General features: G+C 41.7%; 1 protein-coding gene across 13 annotated transcripts in view; it reads right to left on the bottom strand.

Moving 5' to 3' along the window:
• The window catches only part of RBFOX2 (RNA binding fox-1 homolog 2), a 431,053-nt gene that overhangs the window by 141,293 nt on the left and 266,820 nt on the right, over positions 1-22,940 (bottom strand). For all 13 annotated transcript variants that reach the window (XM_073644115.1, XM_073644117.1, XM_073644109.1 and 10 more), the window contains 3 exons: positions 14,040-14,093; positions 3,175-3,270; positions 2,204-2,342 (listed from right to left, as the gene is read on the bottom strand). In XM_073644115.1, the coding sequence (XP_073500216.1) occupies positions 2,204-2,342; positions 3,175-3,270; positions 14,040-14,093 (289 nt within the window). The remainder of the gene's footprint in view (positions 1-2,203; positions 2,343-3,174; positions 3,271-14,039; positions 14,094-22,940) is intronic.

The following is a 22,940-nucleotide window of genomic DNA, read 5'->3' as shown; positions in this document are numbered from 1 at the left end:
TGCACTTTATGTACATTCTCAGTAGTGAGGCAGGGCTGTGGAGTTGGGAGTCAGGGGGGAAATTGATGAGGCGGAGTCGGTGGTTTGGCTCACCGACTCCACAGCCCTGGTACATTCACATGAATAGGAGAAAAAAGTGCAGTCCCTAAGCATTGTAGGTGGCTGCTGTGGTCTGCCTGTACATAAATTAGCTTGTTCACTGCCGAAGCAGATTTCAGTTTATTGGTGGGGGTGACAAATAGGTCATTAAGGCTGTGTGCCCACAATGTTTTTGACGCATCAAAAATGTAGCATCTTACAGTTCCAGCAAAGTAGATGGCATTTATAGAAATCTCTTGCCCGCTGTGTTATTTTTTTTTTACTCTGTGTAAATTGACCTGCGGTGCGTGTTTCAAATCCTTAAACACATCAATTTCTTTTGCCAGTATGTGGAGTTTTATGTGCAGATTTTTCCCATAGACTTGCACTAGATGAAGAAAATCCACAAATAAAAAATGCGCTTGCTTTTTTAGTGCATTTACACAGCGGAAACTAATGTGATCCGCGCGTAGCGATCCCAATAAAGCTGTCACGTTGGTTTATTTTTATTTAGTGTTTTGCTACTCTTGCAAACTCACACCATGTTTCCAGTGCAAATGTGTAACTTTTTTCTTCAGGCGTCAGCAAAATACAACAATTGGAGCAGATTGCTGTTGCCTTTATTGGTGCGGTGTTTTGTTTTTGTTATTGAGTTTTCCCATTTTTTATTAAAGCATCTTTGGTGCAGATTTGAAGCAGCTTTTTAATGTGCCTTTTCTCTGCAGAAACATTTGGATTCTTAACTTAAAAAAAAAAAAAAAAATGTAGTTGTATTTTTAACATGCGTTTTTTCATCCTCAAAAGCATCTAGGGGAGAGAAAAAAAAAAGACACATACAGTTTAACAAAAAAAGCTGTATGCAGGCTTGTTTTTGATGAGTTGATGTCTTTTGCTATGCCATTTTACTTTATTTCAGCTTACCCAAGACTTTTGATCACTTTTTATTAAACTTTTATTGGGTGACCGTATGAAGAAAAAGGTAGAGTAAGGTATCACTGCCTAAATATTATGGCCACAAGAGGAAAACCCTCGCATGCTGATGGGACAACCCTTTCTACCAACACTGAACCAAAAGATCTTTCATATTCACTGGCATGGTAAATTTAGGTAATCAGCTAAAAGTTTAGAATAAACTTGTTAAGAATTAAAAGCACCAACTAAAACAAATGGATGATTTTTTTTTACATCATGGAGACCTAATACATAAATAGTACAATGTAAAATCATGCAAAAAGGTTACCAAGTCTAAAGCAAAAAAAAAAAAAAAAAAAAGAAAGGGTCAGCCACTCTGATCCCGCAGAGCTGGAAAGGTTTTTAAATACACTTGTGTAGACTTCTGGTAGCTGCATCACTGGGAATGTGATGGCACAAGTCCTTTATGGGGTTCTCTAGGTGTCCTGGCCACAACCTTTCCCCTCTGCAGCATACAGGAATCGGCAAGAGCTGTCGATTAAGAGCAAAATGGAGGTGTTGTGGAACTCTTGCAGTTATGCGGCTAATAAACCCCTTCAAAGAGGTACGTTTAAACGCCTTTTTGACATCTTTAGGTCGGGCTGTAAATAAATTTGAAGGGTTAAAGCTACTGACAAAGATGCTGTTAATACAAGGTCTATGCCTATGGTTATTCATACATCATTCAACTTTGCTCACCCAGTTATGTAAGAGGCCACATTTCATGCGTGTCAGCTATGACTGGTCACACACAAACACAAAGGTGCAGTTATTGACAAGCTTTATAAAAAGCCTCCTCCCCGCTCCCACATCCCAGTCCTGCCCATCACTGCACCTAAAAATGCTCAGATGACCTACAGCTGAACTGGACATTTTCTAACAACTCATTTTCTTGCTATCTGGATGCAGCCGTAAGTCCTGTAGTAGGATTTACTTTTAGATTTCTTTGAAACACTTTTTACAGTGATTTCCGATAAAAGTTTTTCAGACAAGCCTATGACACTTCTATAACTAGTAGCTACTTATTCAGTGTCTTTTCTGTTAAACACATCTGTTCCAGCAATGACACTTGGCAGTATAACTGTCCGGCTAACTACTGAAGTTCCTGCTTAGTCAACAGTTAATCTTCATGTCCTATCTTCCATTATCCCTCATGTTGATGCCCTCCACTTACCCAGGGTAGGTTGGGATGGCAGTAGGTGGCACTGCTCGCACAGCCCCATACACAGTCCTCCCACGTCCCCTTAAGTGCGCACCCCTAAAGGCGGCTGCTGTGGTGGCTGCTGCAGCAGTAGGGTAGGGGAAACCAGGAACTAAAGAAGAGAAAGCAGAAGGAAAAAAAAAAAACAGGCCACAGAAAAAAAACAAAGATGAGAAATTAAACCAAAGTAACATTGGCTTATCAGTGAGGAGAGAACAGTTCATGAGCAGTCGCTTCTCCATATCCAGCTTGGCACAATGGGCCCCAGTCTCAAGAGCCGATGATCCCAGCAGTGGGAATCTCTTCTCACATTTATGGCATAGCCTATATAAATGTCTGATGGAACAACCCCTTTAAGTGGTTAAACCAAGACCTATTCTACCAGAGTTGTTTGAGAAAGGCAATTATTTTTCTCCCAGATTGGGTTGTCAGCAGTGTTTGGAAAATAATTTTTATTGTTCACTGTATCTTAAGATACACTTGTGTATGTAGAATTATGCCATTAGACCATTTAAGAATGCAACTTCAATAGCAAAACATTAAAGAAAATGATTCTGTAAGGATTTCTATTTGATTTCATTATCCATATACAGTATGTGGTTGCACAGTGGTTTACACCTGTATGATAGGGCCGTACGCTGTCACGCCTAGGCTTCATTCACCTACTCTACCAATACACGGTTACTCTAGGGTTTGGTGCTTCTATACGGTTAGCATTTGTCAGGCAGATTAAGCACCAGTTGCGTCTATGAACTCCAATCCTGCCTGACAGGTTATTCTTTTATGGATTGTTACATGTCCTTATGTTAAGTGTTCCAGTCACTGACTAGCAAGTACAATACAGATTATTTATTTTTCTTTAGACAGGTTTGATAATTTTGTCTCTAATTAAAATTAGCTGCATTTCATGTTCACCACTACTTTGGTAAATAGGTCTTACTTACTGATCAGAGGAATGTATGTGTTAACCCCTCGAGGACCAGGGAGGGGGACACCAGCCTCAGTTGTCAAAGAGACATCAGCTTGCAGTCCAGGTGCAGCTTTAAAAAAATAAATAGAAATATAAATGATGTATTAGTCAATTTCTTAAAATTTTCTTAGGGTGCTTTCACATGGCGTTCTGTGTCCCACGTCAGGGCATACATCCAGACAGCAGCAGCCAACATCTGAGTGTCCGCCTCCTGTGGGCGCACACTCCCGAACAAGGCGCACAGCAGAGCTCACGTTCACTCTGCCGTCACCACTGCAGTCTATGGCCCCCATCACACCATATATCCACACCCCGTTTTGCAGGGAATTCTAGACGTAATGCCCCGACGGGGACACAGAATGCAAAGTGAAAGCACCCTTACAGAATGACTCAATTTAAAAAGAACCTAACAGCTGACACGAGGCCCGATCCATGGGCAGCATGCATCAGGCACCGGTTGCATGAATTAGCCAGGTAAGCTCGACTCACACTGCAACATTTCTGGGAAAAGCAGTTTACAAGCCACAAGAGAGTCCAAATGGACAGGCAAGTCCCCTGCAGCTTTTCCCCACCCGCTGCCAGTCACTCACAGGTCTCTCGCTACAGGAAAATTGTCAGAGAAAAGCCTCTGGGAACCGCCTCTGCAACTAGTCTCCCTTGCGGAGCAGTCCCCCACAGCTTTCAAAGTATGCTTTCTGGGAAACGCCTGGCTGAGATCAAGCAACCAGTGCCTGATACATGATAGGATCCATGGCCAGCAAGTAGCACCTGTCGGTTTCCCTTTAATATTCTTTTCTCATTGCATTACATTTTGTGGTCAAGCTGGAATGTCAAAGTAGTCAAATGATAGTAACTTGTACATGGATTGGCTTTTAAACCAACCTCCCTAAAATGTTTGATTGTTTGCTTGTATATAAAACCATTTAAGATTTTTTTTCTGCTACATATACCTGGGATTGTATTGCAAGTTGCTTTTGAGCCCTTTTTTGCAACCTGCATACTATTGTCAGACAACTTAGAAAATGTATATTAGTAAAGCATTTATATATAAAAAGTACATGTGGTTCTTAGTGAACACAAATTGTGTGGACCCATCTTAAAATCTGATCATTTTTAAGATGCAAATTCTGCTGAGCATGGAAATTAATACTGTACTGTTTTCCAACCAACAGTAGTGGCCAGCATGTTCTCCGCTCAAGAGTTTTGACCATGTGTACCTCTACAATAAAAATGCAAGACTTTGAACTGGAGAATGAAACAAGACACTAAAGGCTGTGTGCCCAAGAGGAGTTTGAAGCTGCATATTTTCACTGTGGTAATGCAGAGTCTTATAATTCCAGTAAAGTGAATGGGTTTATAGAAATCTCATGCCCACTTTTTTTTTTTTTTTTTTTTTTTTTACATTTTATACATTGTGTAAAAAGAAAAAAAAAATCTTGACCTGCGGTACGTTTAAAATCAACAACACATCAATTGCTCTAGCAGGTATGGTGAATTTTGTGTGGATTTTACCCATAGAATTGAATTAGATGCAGACAATCCATAGGTAAAAAATGCTTTTTTTGTGCTGTGGAAATGCACTAAAAACTCAAGTAATCCGCACATGACTGCCAAATACACTGATCAAAAAAAATAAAGCAAACACTTAAACACCACAATGCAACTCAGTCAATTCCACTTGTGAAATCAACCTGTCCAGTTATGAAGCAACACTGATTTTGAATCAATTTCTCCTGCTATTGTGCAAATGGAACAGACAACAGGTAGAAATGATAGGAAATTAGCAAGACACCCCCTATAAAAGGAGTGGTTCTGCAGGTGGTGACCACAGACCATTTCTCTATTCTCATCCTTTTTGGCTGTTTTGGTCACTTTTGCATTTTATCTTTGCTCTCACCCCTAGAGGTACAGTCGCATGAGGCGGTGTCTACAGTACAACCCACAGAAGTTGCTCAGGTAGTGCAGCTCATCCAGGATGGCATATCAATGCGAGCTGTGGCAAGAAGGGTAGCCGTGTCTGTCAGCTCAGTGTCCAGAGCATGGAGCAGATACCAGGAGACAGGCCAGTACACTAGGAGACATGAAGGGGGTCAGAGGAGGGAAACAAACCCAGCAGGAGGATTGCTACATCCTCCTTTGTGCAAGGAAGAACAATACCAGAGTCTTGCAAAATTATCTCCAACAGGCCACTAACATCCATGTGTCTGCGCAAAATGTCAGAAATAGACTGAGTTTGGTATGAGGGCCAGATGTCCACAAGTGGGAGTTGTGCTTACAGCCCAACAACGTGCAGGGTGACTGGCATTTGCCAGAGAATTCCAAAATTGGTAGATTAGACATTGGCATCCTGTGCTCTTCAAGGATGAGAGCAGGTTCAGACTGAGCACACGCGACAGAGTCTGGAGACACCATGGAGACCGTTCTGCTGCCTGCAACATTCTTCAGCATGAACAGTTTGGCAGTGGGTCAGTAATGGTGTGGGGAGGCATTTCTTTGGAGGGCCGCACAGCCCTCCCTGTGTTAGCCAGATGTACCCTGACTGCCATTGGTACCAGGATGAGATCCTCAGACCCATTATGAGACCATATGCAGGTGCAGTGGGCCCTGGGTTCCTTCTGAAGCATGACCATGCTAGGCCACATGTAGCTGAAGTGTGTCAGAAGTTCCTATATTATGAAGGCATTGATGCTTTGGAGTGGCCTGCCCATTCCCCAAACCTGAACCCAATCGAGAACATCTGTGACATGTCTCGTTCCATCCACCAACACCACGTTGCACCACAGACAGTCCAAGAGTTGATTGATGCTTTAGTCCAGGTCTGGGAGGAGATCCCTCAGGAGAACATCCACCTCACCGGGAGCATGCCCAAGTATTGTAGAGAGATCATACAAGCATGTGGAGGCCACACACTACAGAGCATCATTTCCTTGTCTTGAGGCAATTCCACTGGAGTTGGATCAGCCTGTAATTTGATTTTCCACTTTGATTTTGAGTATCATTCCTAATCCAGACTTCCATAGATTATTCATTTTGATTTACATTGATCATTTTTATGTTTTATTGTTCTCAACGCATTCCACTATATAATGAATAAAGATTTGCAACTGGAATATTTAATTCAGTGATATCTAGGATGTGGTATTTTAGGGTTCCCTTTATTTTTATTTTGAGCAGTGTACAAGGAAGTAACAAAAACAAAGCAGCTTTATTTAAAACATGACATCCCAAAGAGAAACTGGTGTCAAAAACGAGAAAAATGCATGTAAAATACACATAAAAAATAAATAATTAAATTTACTTAAGAAATGCTGCAAAAAAATAAGACTCATTAAAATCTCATTGTGGAAATGTAGCCCAAGATTGTGTTCACTTTTCAAGAACTGTATTAAAAAAGAAAAAAGAAAAATCTAGAAAATACTCATCTTACCTGCTCAATTGCTACACTACTGGCCCTTGATATTTAGAAGAGTACACAATTAATGTAATGTCCATAGCAATGGTACAACTTATGACGGCAGTGGGTCATCAGTGACCCATTTTATTTATCTATTAAAAACAATTCATGGATTAATGCTATGCATGTCCAATATGATGTGACAGAAAGGGTAGTATGTCCTTTGGATAAGTCTGATTGCAGACTTGAATCCTTACAGCATGGGGTGCGCACGCAGGATTTACAGATATTGCCAAAGAAAGCAGGAGATCACATGACCACAAGTATGCAATTTTAATAGATCCTCTCATGTGTGGACTAGATATGAATTTAGAATTGAGATTAGCTGAGAACATTTAGTTGCAATGTGTCAGGAAGTATGCAAACATGCTTGTTGTCACGTGGCTGCCCGCTCTCGCTGCCGGCACTGCCGATACTGGAGAAATGAGTGGGCACAATACACACTAAGGACTCTGAAGTCTGCAGTCAAAGTGCCTGCAATTCGCAATACAGTTCACATGTCATTAAAGAAGTTGTCCACTACTTAATATAAGCCCCCCCAATCTGGGCCCAGGGGGGATACAACAGTACCTTTTCTGCCTCTGAGCGGCGCTATCACTGGCTGCTCAGAGACATCACATGACCAGTCAATGATGTGACGTCAAGTGATGTGTAACATCAGTGACGCGCTCCCTGCGGTGGACGCTGGGCTGTGGGCAGGGTTACCCCATACATCACACTCAGCATTCGCCGCGCGTTTTCCCAGTGAATGAGGAGAGCGCGGTGGATGCTGGGTGTGACGTGTTGGGTAACCCCGCCCACAACCCAGCAGCCACCAGTGGAACGCGAAAGAGGGACCCTCGGCTGCATCCTGGACTTATGACGTCAGAGCCGGCTGCAGCCAGGGGTCACGTGATGCCTGTGAGCGGCCAGTGATGGCGTCGCTCACAGGCAGAAAAGGCACCACAAGGTATTTAGAGAAACACTTATGGGCCCTGGGGGAATACATTGGGGGATCATATAAAGTAGTGGACAACCCCTTTAACACATTACATTTAACACAACATTACATGCACTTCAAGGTGGAAATGTGGGCAGCATCTCCATATCATTACATTCCCCCCTTTAATGAGGGTCGTCCTCGACCATCCAGAACCTATAAAACATCAACATGTTCTGACGCCAGTACATCCTTCTGCACGTTACTTTGGTTTTGACCGGAATGAACGTTTAAATTCTTTTAGAACACCCTCCTTCACATTATGTTACAGGACGTCTCTTTTCACTCTATTAGCCAGTCCTCTCAGTTGGGACCGTGAACTTGTGTCCCTCTGAGTCTAGGTTACTGTTGTGCTAACCCAACATCAGTCCATCGGATTAGTTTAACGTTATAAAACAATTGCCCTTAAGCCAACAACAAAGTCCATCCATGTAAGCGCAGCCCTTTTCACCGCGGGCACAACTTCAACCTGGCTGGAACATCACCCCTCCCCCAAACATTGGTCACTGTGACAATGACCATCCATTGGTCCCTTATCAGTCCATCTGATGGTAGAAACAGTCCTTTTCTTTACCTCTGCCCACAAGACAGGCACAATCCCTTAGAGCAGACCTGGGCAAAGTGCGTCCCACGGGCCACATCCGGCCCTTTGGCTGTTCCAGGCCGGCCCACGGACAGACAGCCGAAGGTAAGAAACAGTAGCCCACGGACCACACCGTGCCCGCTGTCTCCATCCGGACCGCGCTGAGCCGCTGACTGCATTGGTAGTCGCCGACAGTGAAGAGCAGAGGCACACGCCGGAAGAATGGGAGCAAGGTGAATATGTGATAGAACTATTAAAAAAAAAAAACTAATTAGTATATTGATATTAATATTGAGCAAAATTAATTTCAGCCTATTGGTTCAGCCCTCCACAACTGTCACAGTCTCTTGTGTTTCCATCAGGAAAGTTAAATTGCCCACCCCTGCCTTAGAGGCATTCCCCCTGACTGGTTAGGGTTTAATCCTGGACTGAGCGCATCGGACCCTCCAGCAGTTGCAGGGTCTCTGTAATCCAGCAGGGGAACGCGCAACAAACTGGGAAGGGGGGAAACAATTTTGGCCGTCTACAGCTGTTAGCATGGAGAAGTCCCGAATAAATGGGTCATGGACCCATTGGAGCTCTGGGCTTTCATCACACGTGCAGCGAGCCAACATGGCCCACTCAACTGTCTCCTTACTTGCCACAGGTTGCCAACCAGCAGCACGCAGAGCCTGGTCTCTTTGGCCTCTATCCTCCTCACGTAGACAGCAGAATGAACTTCCTGGGCCATTTATACTATAGACGGATTGGCCGCTTACCTCCAGCAGTCCAGTGACTGCCTTCTGCTGAACTTTCACAGAAACTCGAGGCAGTCTCTCCACTGGTGTTCCTTGCTCTGGCCCTCGGTGGTATGACTACCCTTGGTGCTGCCACCTCCAGGTGGGGCTGGATGGCCGCTGGCTCTCCGCTCTCCTCCAATCCTGGAAACTGCAACTGCAAACCAGCCCTGTAGTCAGTCCTTCAGGAATTGGACACGTTTCATCCTCTTGTAGGCTAAGTCCCCGCCGGAGGGAGTAGGCATTGACATAGACCTTCTGTCCGGTTCTCCCCTCTATTACAAACCAATAACCCTGTCCGTGGTCATAACGCATCACAGCGGGTCATCTGTTGGGCAAGTTCTTTTACATCGGGGCTGTCCAGCTGGGCCCGAACACACTGGTCCCTTTCCTTCTTGCCTGGACCAACCCCAAAATCCACTTCCCCCGAGTGGCGAGAGATGTCCACCATCAGCTGGAGCAAAAGTCCTCAGCCACCTTTCTCCTTGGAAGATGCACTCCACACCAACAGAATATGCCACTCCATTATTTCACACCACTGCTCTCTCTCTCCAACTTACAACCCACAAATGGCGCCATCTCTAATGCCTCCTGAGGCCAGTCATGGCCCCGCCTTTCACTGGGTGGAGTTCTCCCTGACTCACCATCCCATTTCTAGATGGTCTCTGCCAGTTTCCTCGAGCCACACCTTACTGGCCAGATCTTTTACCTTTATTTCACTCTGCAGCAATGCGCTCTCAATTCTAACACCCCCCTCTGTAGGCGTACAGTCTGAATGGCTAGACAGCACTTTGCACCCTTTTGCTCTTTTTACGCCCACGATGGGCGGGTACTTTCGTGCCACTCACCACCATTTTGCAGTCCTTGTTCAGCGCCATCTTAGAATGCATATCTGTCACAATCTTGCATATAACTTGAATCTTCTCTACACGGTGTTGTTCTTTCAGCTGCAAGACTCAATCCTGCCGACTACGAGTGGCGTGGGGCCGTAGCCACGGGCGAGGCACTCGTCTGAAACACCCCAGGCACATTACATGGAGGTGGAGAATCTGGCTGGGTGTGTGGACTTGTGCAGTGAGGGAATTACGTTTGTGTAGGCTGCATGTAACCCATGTTGCTGGTTTGCCAGGACCAGATGTTTTACAATTCAATGAAGGAGACCACTATTCAAAAATAAACTCTTTACTAAACAGCAACTTGGTAAGGGTTATACACAAGGGATAGCGTGTACAATGTCTTATGAATGTTTCCTTTGCAACATAAAGCATTTTACACACAGCATTCTTCCTTTTAATAAACTAAAGGGACCTATATGTTTGCAGTTTCTCCCTACCTCACCACCCTTTAGCGTTACAAGCTCAAGGTCTCGTGGTTAGGCATCCTCTCCTAGGACCCATCTCCGGAAGGTCTGTCTCTCTCTCCTAGTCACTTATATTCAGAATCTCACCATCATTTATGATTGCCCTCCAATACGGCACTGCTCACCTTGCACTCCAGACTCCATCTGACTACCTAGCAGGAAGGCATTACTTTCCCTTACATTACCCCTTCCCACAGTGAGCAAGTCCCAAACATTAACTCCTATTACTATAGTTGATTACATTTATGTAATGTGAACTGTATTGTGAATTCTGATGAGTTTTGCCTGTGTTATGTCATTAACACTTATGACATTTTACATGACATTTCACATTACACACACTTCAACAACACACTTGTTTCTTTATGGGGGAAACGTGGGAAGCATGTCCATATCCTTACACGATGCCCAGTAATAGTGAACAAAGTGGGGTGCTGTTAGAACTCGCATACTTTTATTAGCCAACAGTATTGACTTTTTGATACGATTGAGATTTCCTCAATTTCCTGTGAATTTTAAAGGTGGCTTCCTGAAGGGCTCGGAAATCTGAGGGGGGTGGGGGGGGGGACAGGTGTAGGCAAGGCCTCAAATAGGTAAAACAATTTTGGGAGAATGGTAGCTTTTTATTGCTGAAATGTGTCCAATTAGGTTAAGAAGCAACATTAGTCTCATCAATAAGGAGCGTATTAATTTGCTGAGTGGGGGAAAGTTTTTCAGAGTGAAAAATTAGTTTATGAGTTTGATTCCTAGGTACAGTGGGTACGGAAAGTATTCAGACCTTTTTACATTTTTCACGGTTTCATTGCAGCCATTTGGTAAATTAAAAAGTTCATTTTTTTTTTATCATTAAAGCACCCCATCTTGACTGAAAAAAAAAAACAAATGTAGAAATTTTGCAAATTAAAAAAGAAAAACTGAAATATCACAGTCATAAGTATTCAGACCCTTTGACCAGACACTCATATTTAAGTCACATGCTGTCCATTTCCTTGTGATCCTCCTTGAGATGGTTCTCCTCCTTCATTGGAGTCCAGCTGCGTTTAATTAAACTGATGGGACTTGATTTGGAAAGGCACACACCTGTCTATACAAGAACTCACAGCTCACAGTGCATGTCAGAAAGAGGCGTCCGGCTAGTATTATTTAAAAAGTTATTACGAAGGCTAGACCGTTGAGATTTGCTGCGGTTCAATTCAAGCCAATGGGCGCGAATTCACAGTGGAAACGCGCACACAATGGACACGCTGTGTTTTTTTCCACAATGGTAATCTTGAGCGGAAATTTCCGCATCATGTGCACAGCACATCAGGATTAGCATTGCAATACCTGGAAGGCGGATTTCATAGCGTTTTCGCTGTGTTTCTGCGGCGCAAAACATTAACGCTAAGTGTGCACATAGCGTAAAAGCAGAAAAATATAATATAAATGTAGTATTGCTGTAATCGTACTGACCCCAGGAATAAAACTGATTTATCACTCCCAAAAATTGGAATAGAAAGCAAAGTACCCGAAAACTGTACCAATAAAAAAAAAAAAAATCAACTTAAAAACAAAGCCCTTACATAATTGTCAGCAAAAATCGAAAAATGATAGCTCAAAATAGGGTAATGCAAAAAGTTTGAATAAAAAGCAGTATGTAGTGTGAGACAGTAGCCAATCATAAAAAAGAAAACTATATAAATCTAGTGTTGCTGTAATCGAACGTTAAAGCAACACTTATACTGCACAAGGAATGGAATAAAAAAAAAAATGAAACAATTCTTGACTTGAGTTGTTCAGTCTGTCTCCCAAAAATTGCAGTAAGGCAAAGAGACCCTGGATCCAACGATGTATCACTTAGTTTAGTTAACCGTTCTGACAGTTTTTAGATTTAGCAATGCAGCAGAGCTGAGAAAGCTTTTCCTGTCCACACCAGGCTCTGTATAAACATTGTCTATAGACCGTAAGCTGCTTGTTACAGAAGGGGGCGGAGTCTGACCAGCAGGCTGCTGTGTCCCAGCAATAAGCTCCTGCTGCCAAAACAATCACTGCAAGTAAATAGGACTGAGCTCATTAAGAGGCATCACTGCATGAGGCAGGGGTTAAAACACCGATCTCAGTCTACAGATTACGTAGCAAAAACTTGCTGACAAATTTCCTTTAATTGTAGCTTGAATTCTAAATAAATTTAGATTTTTATTCAAATCACACATAAAGATCAGATCTTTGTTATGAGAGAAAAAAATCAATAAAGGCTACAAAAAATAACTGCATACACCATAAGCAACATCAAATATACTTCTACACAAATTCAGAATATAAATCATACAATTTATTTATTTATTTAATTTTTTTAAATAGTGAGGATTGCAAGACAGACGTAAAACTTCTGGTGCAGGCAGTTATTTTTATGTAGACATTATTTGATTTATAGCTACATACTGCATCCTAAGCAGAGTCTTTACACATAGGCCCATAGGTTTGCTGCCAAATTTTGTTGGTTTTAGAGCAAAATTTCCATGTTACCACAAAACAAAAGTAGCATGCTTTGTAAAAACTCCAAAAATAAAAAGGCCATACTCTTAGGTTTACATTAGCACGTGGAAAAGTTCCAGAGGAACAGAAAAAAAAAAAATAGAAAAACAAAATGACACCCTAAATAATCACTTGCTACAAACCTTACAAAAGGAGAAGGGAAAAAAAACCTCTACACATTGACCTTTTGTGAGATTATGAAGACGCCTAAATCTAGAAGTTCTATACATACCCTGGCTGAGCACGCAGTACGTCACAGTATTTCATTATATATAGGTGACCGCTTGTACCTTTTGCCGTATTTGTGCATATTAATGGTTTACAAAATAATTTGGTGTGTGTTGCAAACACTGAATTAACATTAATTGAGCATTTCTGAACGTACAGTCACAATCGCATGGGGTCTTATTCTACTAGAATTTGGTCTGTACATATTCTTCACTTGCACTTCAAGTCACATAGGATAAAAAAAAAAAAACTACGGTCACCATTCGACTGCAGGATCATTAAACTGCAGAGTACAGGTTGCCAGTTTCCCAGCATTCCCTGTGCAAGTGGGCAGTCACATGATTGCAGTTACGCAATTTGCATACTTGGGGTCACATGATGATTAGACTCAGACTGCTTCTCTTACTAGAAGCTGGTTGAGTCTATTCTGCACATGTCCTCAAATATGCAAATCATGTAAATGCAGCCCGCTCGCACTTGGAATACCGGGGAAGAGTGATGGTGAGTGTGCCCACCGCACACAGTCACGATTTGGCAGTCTTCAGTCACTGACAACCCTTGTAAATTTTGTCAAACACCATTTGAGGGCCATTATAGATAAACGATCTTTATAAGCTTATCGGTTTTGAGAGCTGGTGAAGTATAACTTTACTAGATAGACATTCCTATAAAAGTCTGCCATTTAAACATTACATAAACATTTTACACCCAACCACAGGCAGATTGTTAATAGTCCATTAACTGAAGACCCCCACTGATTAAATTTAAGAGGATCCCCAAATAGTCAGTCCATACATGCATGCTACCCTTTTATTCATACAAGTGAGGTGGCAGGCCCCTCAGTGATCACACGTTTATTAGAAAGGGGATAAAACATTTTTTAAACAAAACTTAAGCATGGTCTTCTGGTTTTGCACTTTGATGCGAATAGAAGCAGAGATTTACCGGCATATAATTCAGGTCCATACACCGCTCCCATTACTGGACTAAGCTTCCAACCTGAAAAGGAAAAACATCAATGACTTGAATCAGTGTACAAAGTGTGTGCTTGTACATGTACATAATCTAAATTAGACATTGGAGATCCCAAGAGCATATATTCATTATGGCGAGATAGCATAGAAAAAAAAAGTCTTAAGGGCTGAAATTTCAACTAGCATCATGGTACGTTGATTGTGGGGTGTATAAATAGGTTAATTATCTAAAATGAGTTATCAAAGTTATTTTTGGGCATGTGTAACCCGTTCAAAGAGGTCATGGACCGGTCCTGCAGGCAACTCTGCGGTTTCCACTGACGTCACGTCAACAGAGCAGCATCTTATCTTCGGCTCCGCTGTCGACGAGACGTTGAGGTTACTGCATACGTCATGCTGAATGACAGTTGGCTCCTTGAAGCTAGTAATCAACTACCTGCCTGTGGGTTCTTAGCCCCATAACATATAAAAGTCCCTGATAACCCCTTTAATGATTGAGAACATATCCTAACATGATATGCACCCCATATGGGATGATTATGTTATAAAAAGATGAGGAACATAAAGGTGCATAACATGTGATAATTAATTCACTAAGTGATGACACAATGTCATTGGTGGTGGCTTGTAGAAATAAGTACCCAATATACCATGTTAGGTCGGGAAAATGCCCCCCAAAAAATCATCTGTTTTGTAAGTAGTCTTGCATAAACATAATCAAATGTAACAGATTCCTTCTCCAGACATAGGAATTCTGGACTATCACTTTGGTTGCACAGTCATAAAAAGGGGTGGTTCATCCCCCAACTAAGATGTACACTGCTCTTTATTATATGGCCTCAAAAGAAAAAAAATAGAAAATTTCAGAAGTCATAACTTTTTTGTAGACTTAACTGTATAAGGGCTTGTCTTTTTGCAGCAGCACTATTTTGTGGCACATACAACCTAGAACATAACATACCTACTTCCTACCTGTCATGGGTGGGGGGAGGGGGTGGAAGATAAACAATTTGGCCGTTTTTGATATTAAAAAAATGCACATATTAACTATTCTGCATCACCATGATTACTATTCCAAATTTATATAGTTTTTTTTATTTTTAGGCTATGTGCGCACGTTCAGGATTTGAATGCAGAAATTTCTGCAGCGTTTCTGCATCTCTTGGCAGGAAAAACGCTACAGAAAAAAAACGTGCATTTTGCCACAATTTTGACCATCAATGAATGCTTTTCAGGGTTAAATCAAGTTCTTTGAAAAAAGAAAAGTGTGACAATGCTTCAACCCTTGGATTACAGTCAGACCTTGGTGAGTATATTGGTTAATTTAAATGATTAAAGAATGTCTGCTGTATTTCAAACACTGTGTTTATTTAACTCTTTACTTTAAGTTTAGTAATGAAAAGGATTTGATTGACACCTTGTCATCACCAAACTAAAGCGCTAGGTGTCAGCAAATCCAATAAACCCAATCTCATTAGCATTTCTACTCAAGTCATTTCTGGGGCAGCTGAGAGCTGCTATCTTTAGCCTAAGGAGGTGCCATTACACAAATCTGCTCCCTAGCTATTAACAGCTCACAGCACAGCTGTTTCCTTAGCCGCTACGTCCCCTCCGATCATCACTCCAGTAGCGCTTTGGATGCAGCATATTTTTGCTGCGTCCAAAACGCGGTGTTCTAATGCCACACTTTTGTTGTCAATACTTGCAGATCCACCGCATGACACTTCAAATCAGTCAAAATCTGTACTAGTGTCTCCGCTACAGAAATTGACATGCCGCAGGTGAGTTTGGGTCCGTGGCCACGATCAGGAGCAGCTGCGTATTTATGCAGTATCAAACCCGCAGCGTCCAGTGGTTACAGCATAGTGGATGGTAATTCTAGAAATCCCTTGTCCACTATGCGAGCATCTGAGGCTGCAGATCACCCATGGACACTGACATGCGGCGTGTCTTTCAGGACCGCAGCATGTCAAGTTTTCTTGCGGAGTCGCTAGTCTCTGCAACAGAAATTTGACCACTAGAAAGTATTGAATGCGGTAAATTCGCATGGCTCAGTGAACACATGTGGATTTACTTGCGTGCAATAGAACGCAGTGCTTCGGATACAGCAAAAATATGCTACGTCCAAAGCACTGCTACGTCCGAATCGTGGGTACATAGGCTAAAAAAATAACTAAAAGTGGTGTGGGCTCCCGCGTCATTTTCATAACCAGCAGAGGGAAAACCGACCGCTGGGAGCGGATATTAGTAGCTGGGGAAGGGGCCATTAGCCAAAATTGTTCCCTGGCTGCAAATGTGGGATGATTGGCAATACCTGTGACTGGGCTCCTCCCAAATGAACGCTTACACTGACTGGCTGCTTACTGCACACATGATCATAATCAGTTTTCTGAAATTACTTTATGATATATAAAGTACAGGTGACCGGAGTCACTGACAGCAGTGTTACACTTCAGAGTCAGACATGACAGGAGGTAATGTGCAGCAGGATGATGAGGCTGCGGCTTAGGGTAATAATAAATGGAGGATTTCTGCCTCCTAGTAATTTCTGTTGCTGCTGTGTACAGTGGGTGACTAACACTGAAGAGCTGTGGAGAGATTTAGTATGTCTATAATAACCGAGTATAATAAGTCCGCACTGAGTGTCACACACTGCTTTACCTGACAGCAGAGCTTTTACCCCTTACGCAGTGTGCAATCACGCCATGTTATTATTTCCCCTTCTTTCAAGAGCTGTAACTTTCTTTTCCCGCTGATAAAGCAGTGTGTGTTCGCTTGTTTCTTTTTTTGTGGGACCAGCAAAACTTGTGATCGACACCATTGGCTTTATACAGTTTACTAGAAAATGTGTAATTTAAAAAATAAATAAATAAATAAAAATGAATGACTTCCACAGTGGTTTTCGGGATTTTGTTTTTCCACCATTCATTCTGCAGTAAAAATGACCTGGAAATATGATTGTTCAGGTGCATACGCTCACAATGGTACTAAATTTTTATTTTTTTGAGTTGGAAAAAAAAATTAAGGAAATTCATAAAAAAAAAATATTACTTGAGTTGCATTTTTCCAAAACCCAGAACATCTTCTTTCAGTTTAAGTGGACGGAGCTGTGTGAGGGATTTTATCTTTTTTTTTAATGTATACTATTTTAGGTACACATACGATGCTTTGATTGCTTCTTAATGCATTTTTTTGTAGAATTGTGGTGACCAAATACCCACGATTCTGCCATTCAATAATTTTTTCCCCCCCATCTTTTAGGCCAGAGACGCACGAGCGAAGAGCATCGGATGCAATATGCTAATGACACTCGGCTCCAGCTCTCCTTCGAGTCCGTGCTCTGTGCTCCAATCCTCTCGCATGACCGAATCGCAGCACAGCTGCAGAGGAGATGGACAAAGTAATTTCTCCATATCCTACATTGCCGGTGTCCGCGGGAATCGCACTGCACTCAGGTGACATCTGAGCGCAGTGCAACGTTTCACACGCACCCATACATTTGAATGGGTGCGTGTGATCAGATTCTCCCCACCACTGTTTTCGCATGCCGAATCGGCGTGAAAAAATAAGCACAGATGTGCGCTACTCCACAGTATTACACTGCCAGAGTACAATCTTATTTTTTTATCGGATTGCACTTGTCTGATTTATTCGTTCGTGTGAGCGAGCCCTTGTAGTTTTTATAGATCGTACTTATGTGGACACGTTGATACCAAATGTGATTGTATTTTTTGAACACTTTATTGTTCACTAGGGTAAAGGTGGGAGGGATTCCCATTTTTAATCTGATGATGCTTCCTGTGAGTATTGCAGTAGGCAATGGGATTCTTAAATGAACAGTCATCAAAAGGAAGTAGAAAAAGAGAAAGGCTGTTAGATAGTGTAGTTAAAGCTCCACTCCTGCAGTTTTTTTTATTTCACCTCTGGAGTGGCGCTTTAAACCTCACACCCCTGCCCCAGTCATATACCCACCCTCCGGCATCTTCATCTTGTTTTCACACACTGCTCCCGTCCATTTCCAGCAGTTTGTGGCCTGCCAACTGCGCCAGTGTTTGCTGGTGGAGCCGGAGGTCACTACTCAATGTAAGTCTATGGGAGCCTTGCCCTGGCCTCAGTCTTACTCTAGAATGAGAGGCTGTGACGTAGCTTCTGACTTCCAACCATCAAAAGCAGAGCTCACAAGATGGCGATGTGGGACCAGAAAAAACGGGGAAGATGCGGGAAGAGGAATATAAGATAGGGGACGGTGGCCTTGGGTTTAAAGAATCACTCCAACAGTGGTAAAAAAAACACGCTGGAGTGGTGCTTTAATTTTTAATTCAAGTCTATTAGAAAATCATTTCGATTATGGCATCAAATAGATGGGGATTTAGGATGAAAAGTTGGTGAAGGTTTGTGTGGGGGCCATCTTACTGTGTTGTGGTCACCATACTTTGCTTTGGGAGTGGAGATTGGGTACAGTAGGGTCATTATATTGTGCATGTGGAGGAATTTACCATGGGGGTATCACTGTTTGGGGAAGAACTTCTGTTGGCATCACACTTTTTATGGGGGCAATAAGAGGGATCTAGGACTTCAGCAGGAGGAAACTTATTATGCAAAGGATGGAAAGTTGTGAAATCTGCTCTTAGGTGACCGCAACAATTATTTAATTTGTTTTTTTTTCTCTGGGGGGGGGGGGTTAGAACTTCTGTTATGGGGCTCCATGATTTCTATGTACGCCCCTAGATAAGAGCCCGTCTAATTTACCGGGTGCATGTCTCCAGAAGCACAACCTGGGCACAATGTACGGGCACTAAACTGTCACAGTTGCAATTTTCACTTTGAAACATCCACTGTGTACTGGTTTCTGGAAACACCCATGGAAACAAAATAGTCACAACACCCATAGATGAAATCCCAAAGGGGGTGTAAATTTAATTAAGAAGTCACCTTATGGGGGATTTCTGCTCTTCTGCCCTGCATATCGAGTAAACTATTCTAGGACAATCTGTTCTCTAAAAAAGTAAAATTTTCTCTCCCGAAAGCTGTCATGTTGCCAAATAATACTGTCCAGCCGCATTTCATTTTGGATATTGTTACATTCAGGAGAAATTGTGTAACAAATTATAGGGCCACTTTTACATACGTCTAGAAAAATGTAAAATCTGAGACCAAAACATTTTAGTGGAGAAAACTTAAATGTTTCTTCAGTTCCCATAATGATAATTGTCTTTCCACCACGACACAGACTCCGTGCATCCTTGGGGCAACTTCCACAAGTTAGCTGCAAATTCAGAAACAAAAACTGTTTCCAAGGCACCAGAAGTGATTCAATTCCTTTATTTATCCAAAATGAATCACAAAAGCAACGATCCGACCAGCAGGAAGCCTTTTTCAAGCATAAGCAAAATGGCAGATATGGCTAACATACATGCAGTACACAGCCATTTTATATCTGAGGACCATTGAGCCGCTCCTTCCGATTCCTCTCGCAGGTCCCTCCCATGTTACGTTATCATGGAGACTATACACCATGAAAAGACATGGTTTTTATTAACACATGAAATCACATGGCAAAGTAAGGAGAGCATCAAATGTGCAGCGCCATTTCATCTTGAAATCATGCTCTATTGCTAGAGTATATTAGTCCCATATTTCAAAAATATATGAATATGTACCATAATTGGTAATTGATCGTGACTAATACTGGCTGATCACAATATGGTATCACATGACTTAAACATACATAGGATGCAATACCAACGATGCTGAAGACAGTTTCTTATTCAGCAATTTCTTTTTAGGTTTAATGACAAAAAGAAGAAATTACAACAATGAAATACAATGTAGAGCGAAGTGTCGTGATGTGAATATGCTTAAAGGCAGCTACAAAAAAACAGTTAGAAAACTTGCACAAAAATAGGCATCAAAGTGGGCAATGAAGGACGATATTGAAAGAGTTAAATGAGTTTGGGCCACTAATCTCACACTGTAGACACAAACAGTGATGCCCAACATCTACTACAGCCTGGCCCAAATGGGTTGTGTGGATCAGAACAGGCATCAAAGAGGGCAAATAGCCAATTTTCACAGATTTGAATAAGTAACTGGTGTTTTTCAGGGGTTAAATGATAATGGGCCACTGATCTCACGCCACTGTTACATACATAGGGATGGCTCACATCATGCTTAGATCCCTCTAGCCTGGTCCAAACAAGTTCTAGGCATCAGAATGGGCATTAAGGAGGGCAGTCGATTTTGAGGATTTGAATGAGTAATTGGTGTTTTATAGGGGTTAACTGATGTTGAATTGTAAAAGGAAAAAAGTATAAAATCAGCTCATTCATATGGAGACAAAAGCGCGGAAGCAAGTAGTGCCACTTGAAAGCAAATGCAGAGAAAGAAATTCCAGCGTAACATATCAACTTTATTAGTGGTACTCAAAATAAGTCCAAAATCAATCCATAGTCACAACCACACCAAAGGTTAGAGGGATATTTGGCAAAAGCGTTTTGGATAGCAATCCTTAATCATAGCATATCAATATGCATCAAAAGCTGGCGTTATGTCATATTCTGCACAAGCACATGATACAAATTATCCAATCCAATCTCAGTCTAAAATCTAACCATGTAGTTATATTGTAAAACTTTAAAAACATACATACAGCAATAAATATAATTCATTCATAGTGGTAAATTAAATCATTTTAAATTAATTCCTTTTGGAAACCTCGTATTTAATTCATAAATCCACCATGATTCCCGATGCAATAGCTTTCTTCGACTATCCCTGCCCTTAAGAGGTCTAACTCTCTACATCCCTGTAACAAAGCAATCAGAGGTATCTCCTCCATCTTCAATACTAAAATGCTTCGAAGCTGCTGAGCACCTGGTAGTCAATTTGTTGCATCCAATAAATGACGTCTAATGCGAGTTTAATGAATTAGTTGTACACGCCACATGCTGAATATTGCAATTGTTTGCACATACAAAAATACAATTAATAACATTTTTATAGTATATATTTTATTAGTAGTAGAGGATGAAAAACGTATTTTTTATATATCTGCAACAACTGCAGATATGGTGGCCGCATTTCTAGAAGCTGGAAGTATGAAGCAAAGTTTCTGAAGCAGAGGCCGTTTTATTCAAATATCGACAAGGGGAGAGAAGGTTTCCTAGTGTAGGGGCTTTTTCAGACAAAAACCTCACTAGATTAGCAAGGATTTTCTTTAATTTCCCTTCTGGATAGAGCATAGGCAAGTATTTATAATTCGCTTTATGGTCAGAAATTGAGGACTATAGTTTGTCACAAATTAAGTCAGTTCTGAAATACACGTTTATTTCTCGATTTATTCTTATTTTTTTTTTTATATCTCTGACCTAGAAATATTATTTACAATTCTATCCGCCCGTTGAAGCATCCACTTTGGATATCTACGATCTCAGTCTGTTTTTTATTGTATTTGCTTAATGTTTGAATGCTATTTCAGATGTTGTATTTCTTTTCATGCAAATTAGTTCACCTATGGGGATATTTTTTATTACTTGTTTGGAATAACATGAGGATGCCAGTAATGTAGAGTTTATAGTCCTATTCTTCCTTGAAGGTGAAATAGAAATATTAGTATGATCATCATCAGAGTGATATCCAAATAATCCATCACTTTTTCCTGCACATTAAAGGTAAACCTAAGGTTCAAATTGTTATTTAAATAATCAACAAAATTGACCATCAACTCCAAGGTTCCCACACATAGTTACCTCCCATATCAGGAGAAGGTCATCCAAATAGCGATGAAAAAGGATTTCAGATGGAAGAAAGACAATTCCTCCAACTAGAACATGTAAATATTGGCTGTAGATTGTGAAAAGCCCACCCCCACCAGGGCCCCTTGTTTCTTGAGAAAATAGGTACCATTAAAAGACGAGTCATTTTCCAATAAAAAATCCCTGGCCAGGACTATAAATTCCGGTATATTATTTGGATAATCTCTATATTTATGTACATGTTCCAAAAGTATGTAAGTAACAGGTTTACGTAATATACTTGGATAGAGAATAACTACGTTACAACTAAGCCATATACTTGATTGTGACCACCTTTTTTGATCCAATGATGAAATAACATGCTTAGTATCACATATAAAACTGAGTGAGAAAATGCCTAAGGCTACGTGCCCACGATGCAGAAAATTTCTGCAGCATTTCTGCATCTCCCTGGCAGAAAAAACGCATGCAGATAGTGCATGCGTTTTTCCTGCAGAGTACATGCGGAATACATGCGGATTCACATGCGTATCCACATGCGTTAACGCATGTGTTTCCGCATGCGGACTGACAAGCACTTTCCAGGTTTTTTCTTGGAAAGTGCTTGACAACTAGGTCACACTGTATAAATCCATGCAAACGGCATGTATTTATATAGTGTGACCGTAAAAATAAAAAAATAAAGCTATACTTACCTCCGATGCCCCGCCGCGTGAGCTGTCACGCTCCTTCCTGGCTTGCCGGCATCTCGCAAGACAGCCTGCGGTCACATGACCACGACGTCATCTCAGGTCCTGGAAGGAGAAGCGCTGCAGGGGACGCCGGACAGGTGAATATAAACTTTATTTTTTATTTTATTTTTTTTTTAACAGGTACAATGGTACCCAGGTCTGGAAGAGAGTCTCCTCTCCTCCACAACTGGATACCATCCGCACATTGAAACGCATATTATCCGCTTGTACAAATGTACAGACACGGATTCTATGCGTCTCAATGCAAGTCAATGGCGGCGCTTCCGCTGCGCTTCCGCAAAATTAATGAACATGCTGCGGATTTATGAGCGGTGCAGAAACGCTGCGGAAAAATCCGCAGCATGTGCATTGACATTGCGGAATGCC

This window comes from Phyllobates terribilis, unplaced genomic scaffold (assembly GCF_046119375.1).
Source record: "Phyllobates terribilis strain yellow unplaced genomic scaffold, ASM4611937v1 Scaffold_8__6_contigs__length_399053987, whole genome shotgun sequence".
NCBI lineage: Eukaryota > Metazoa > Chordata > Amphibia > Anura > Dendrobatidae > Phyllobates > Phyllobates terribilis.
Note: the sequence above shows the minus strand (reverse complement) of the source record. Positions and strands in the feature narration are given on the sequence as shown.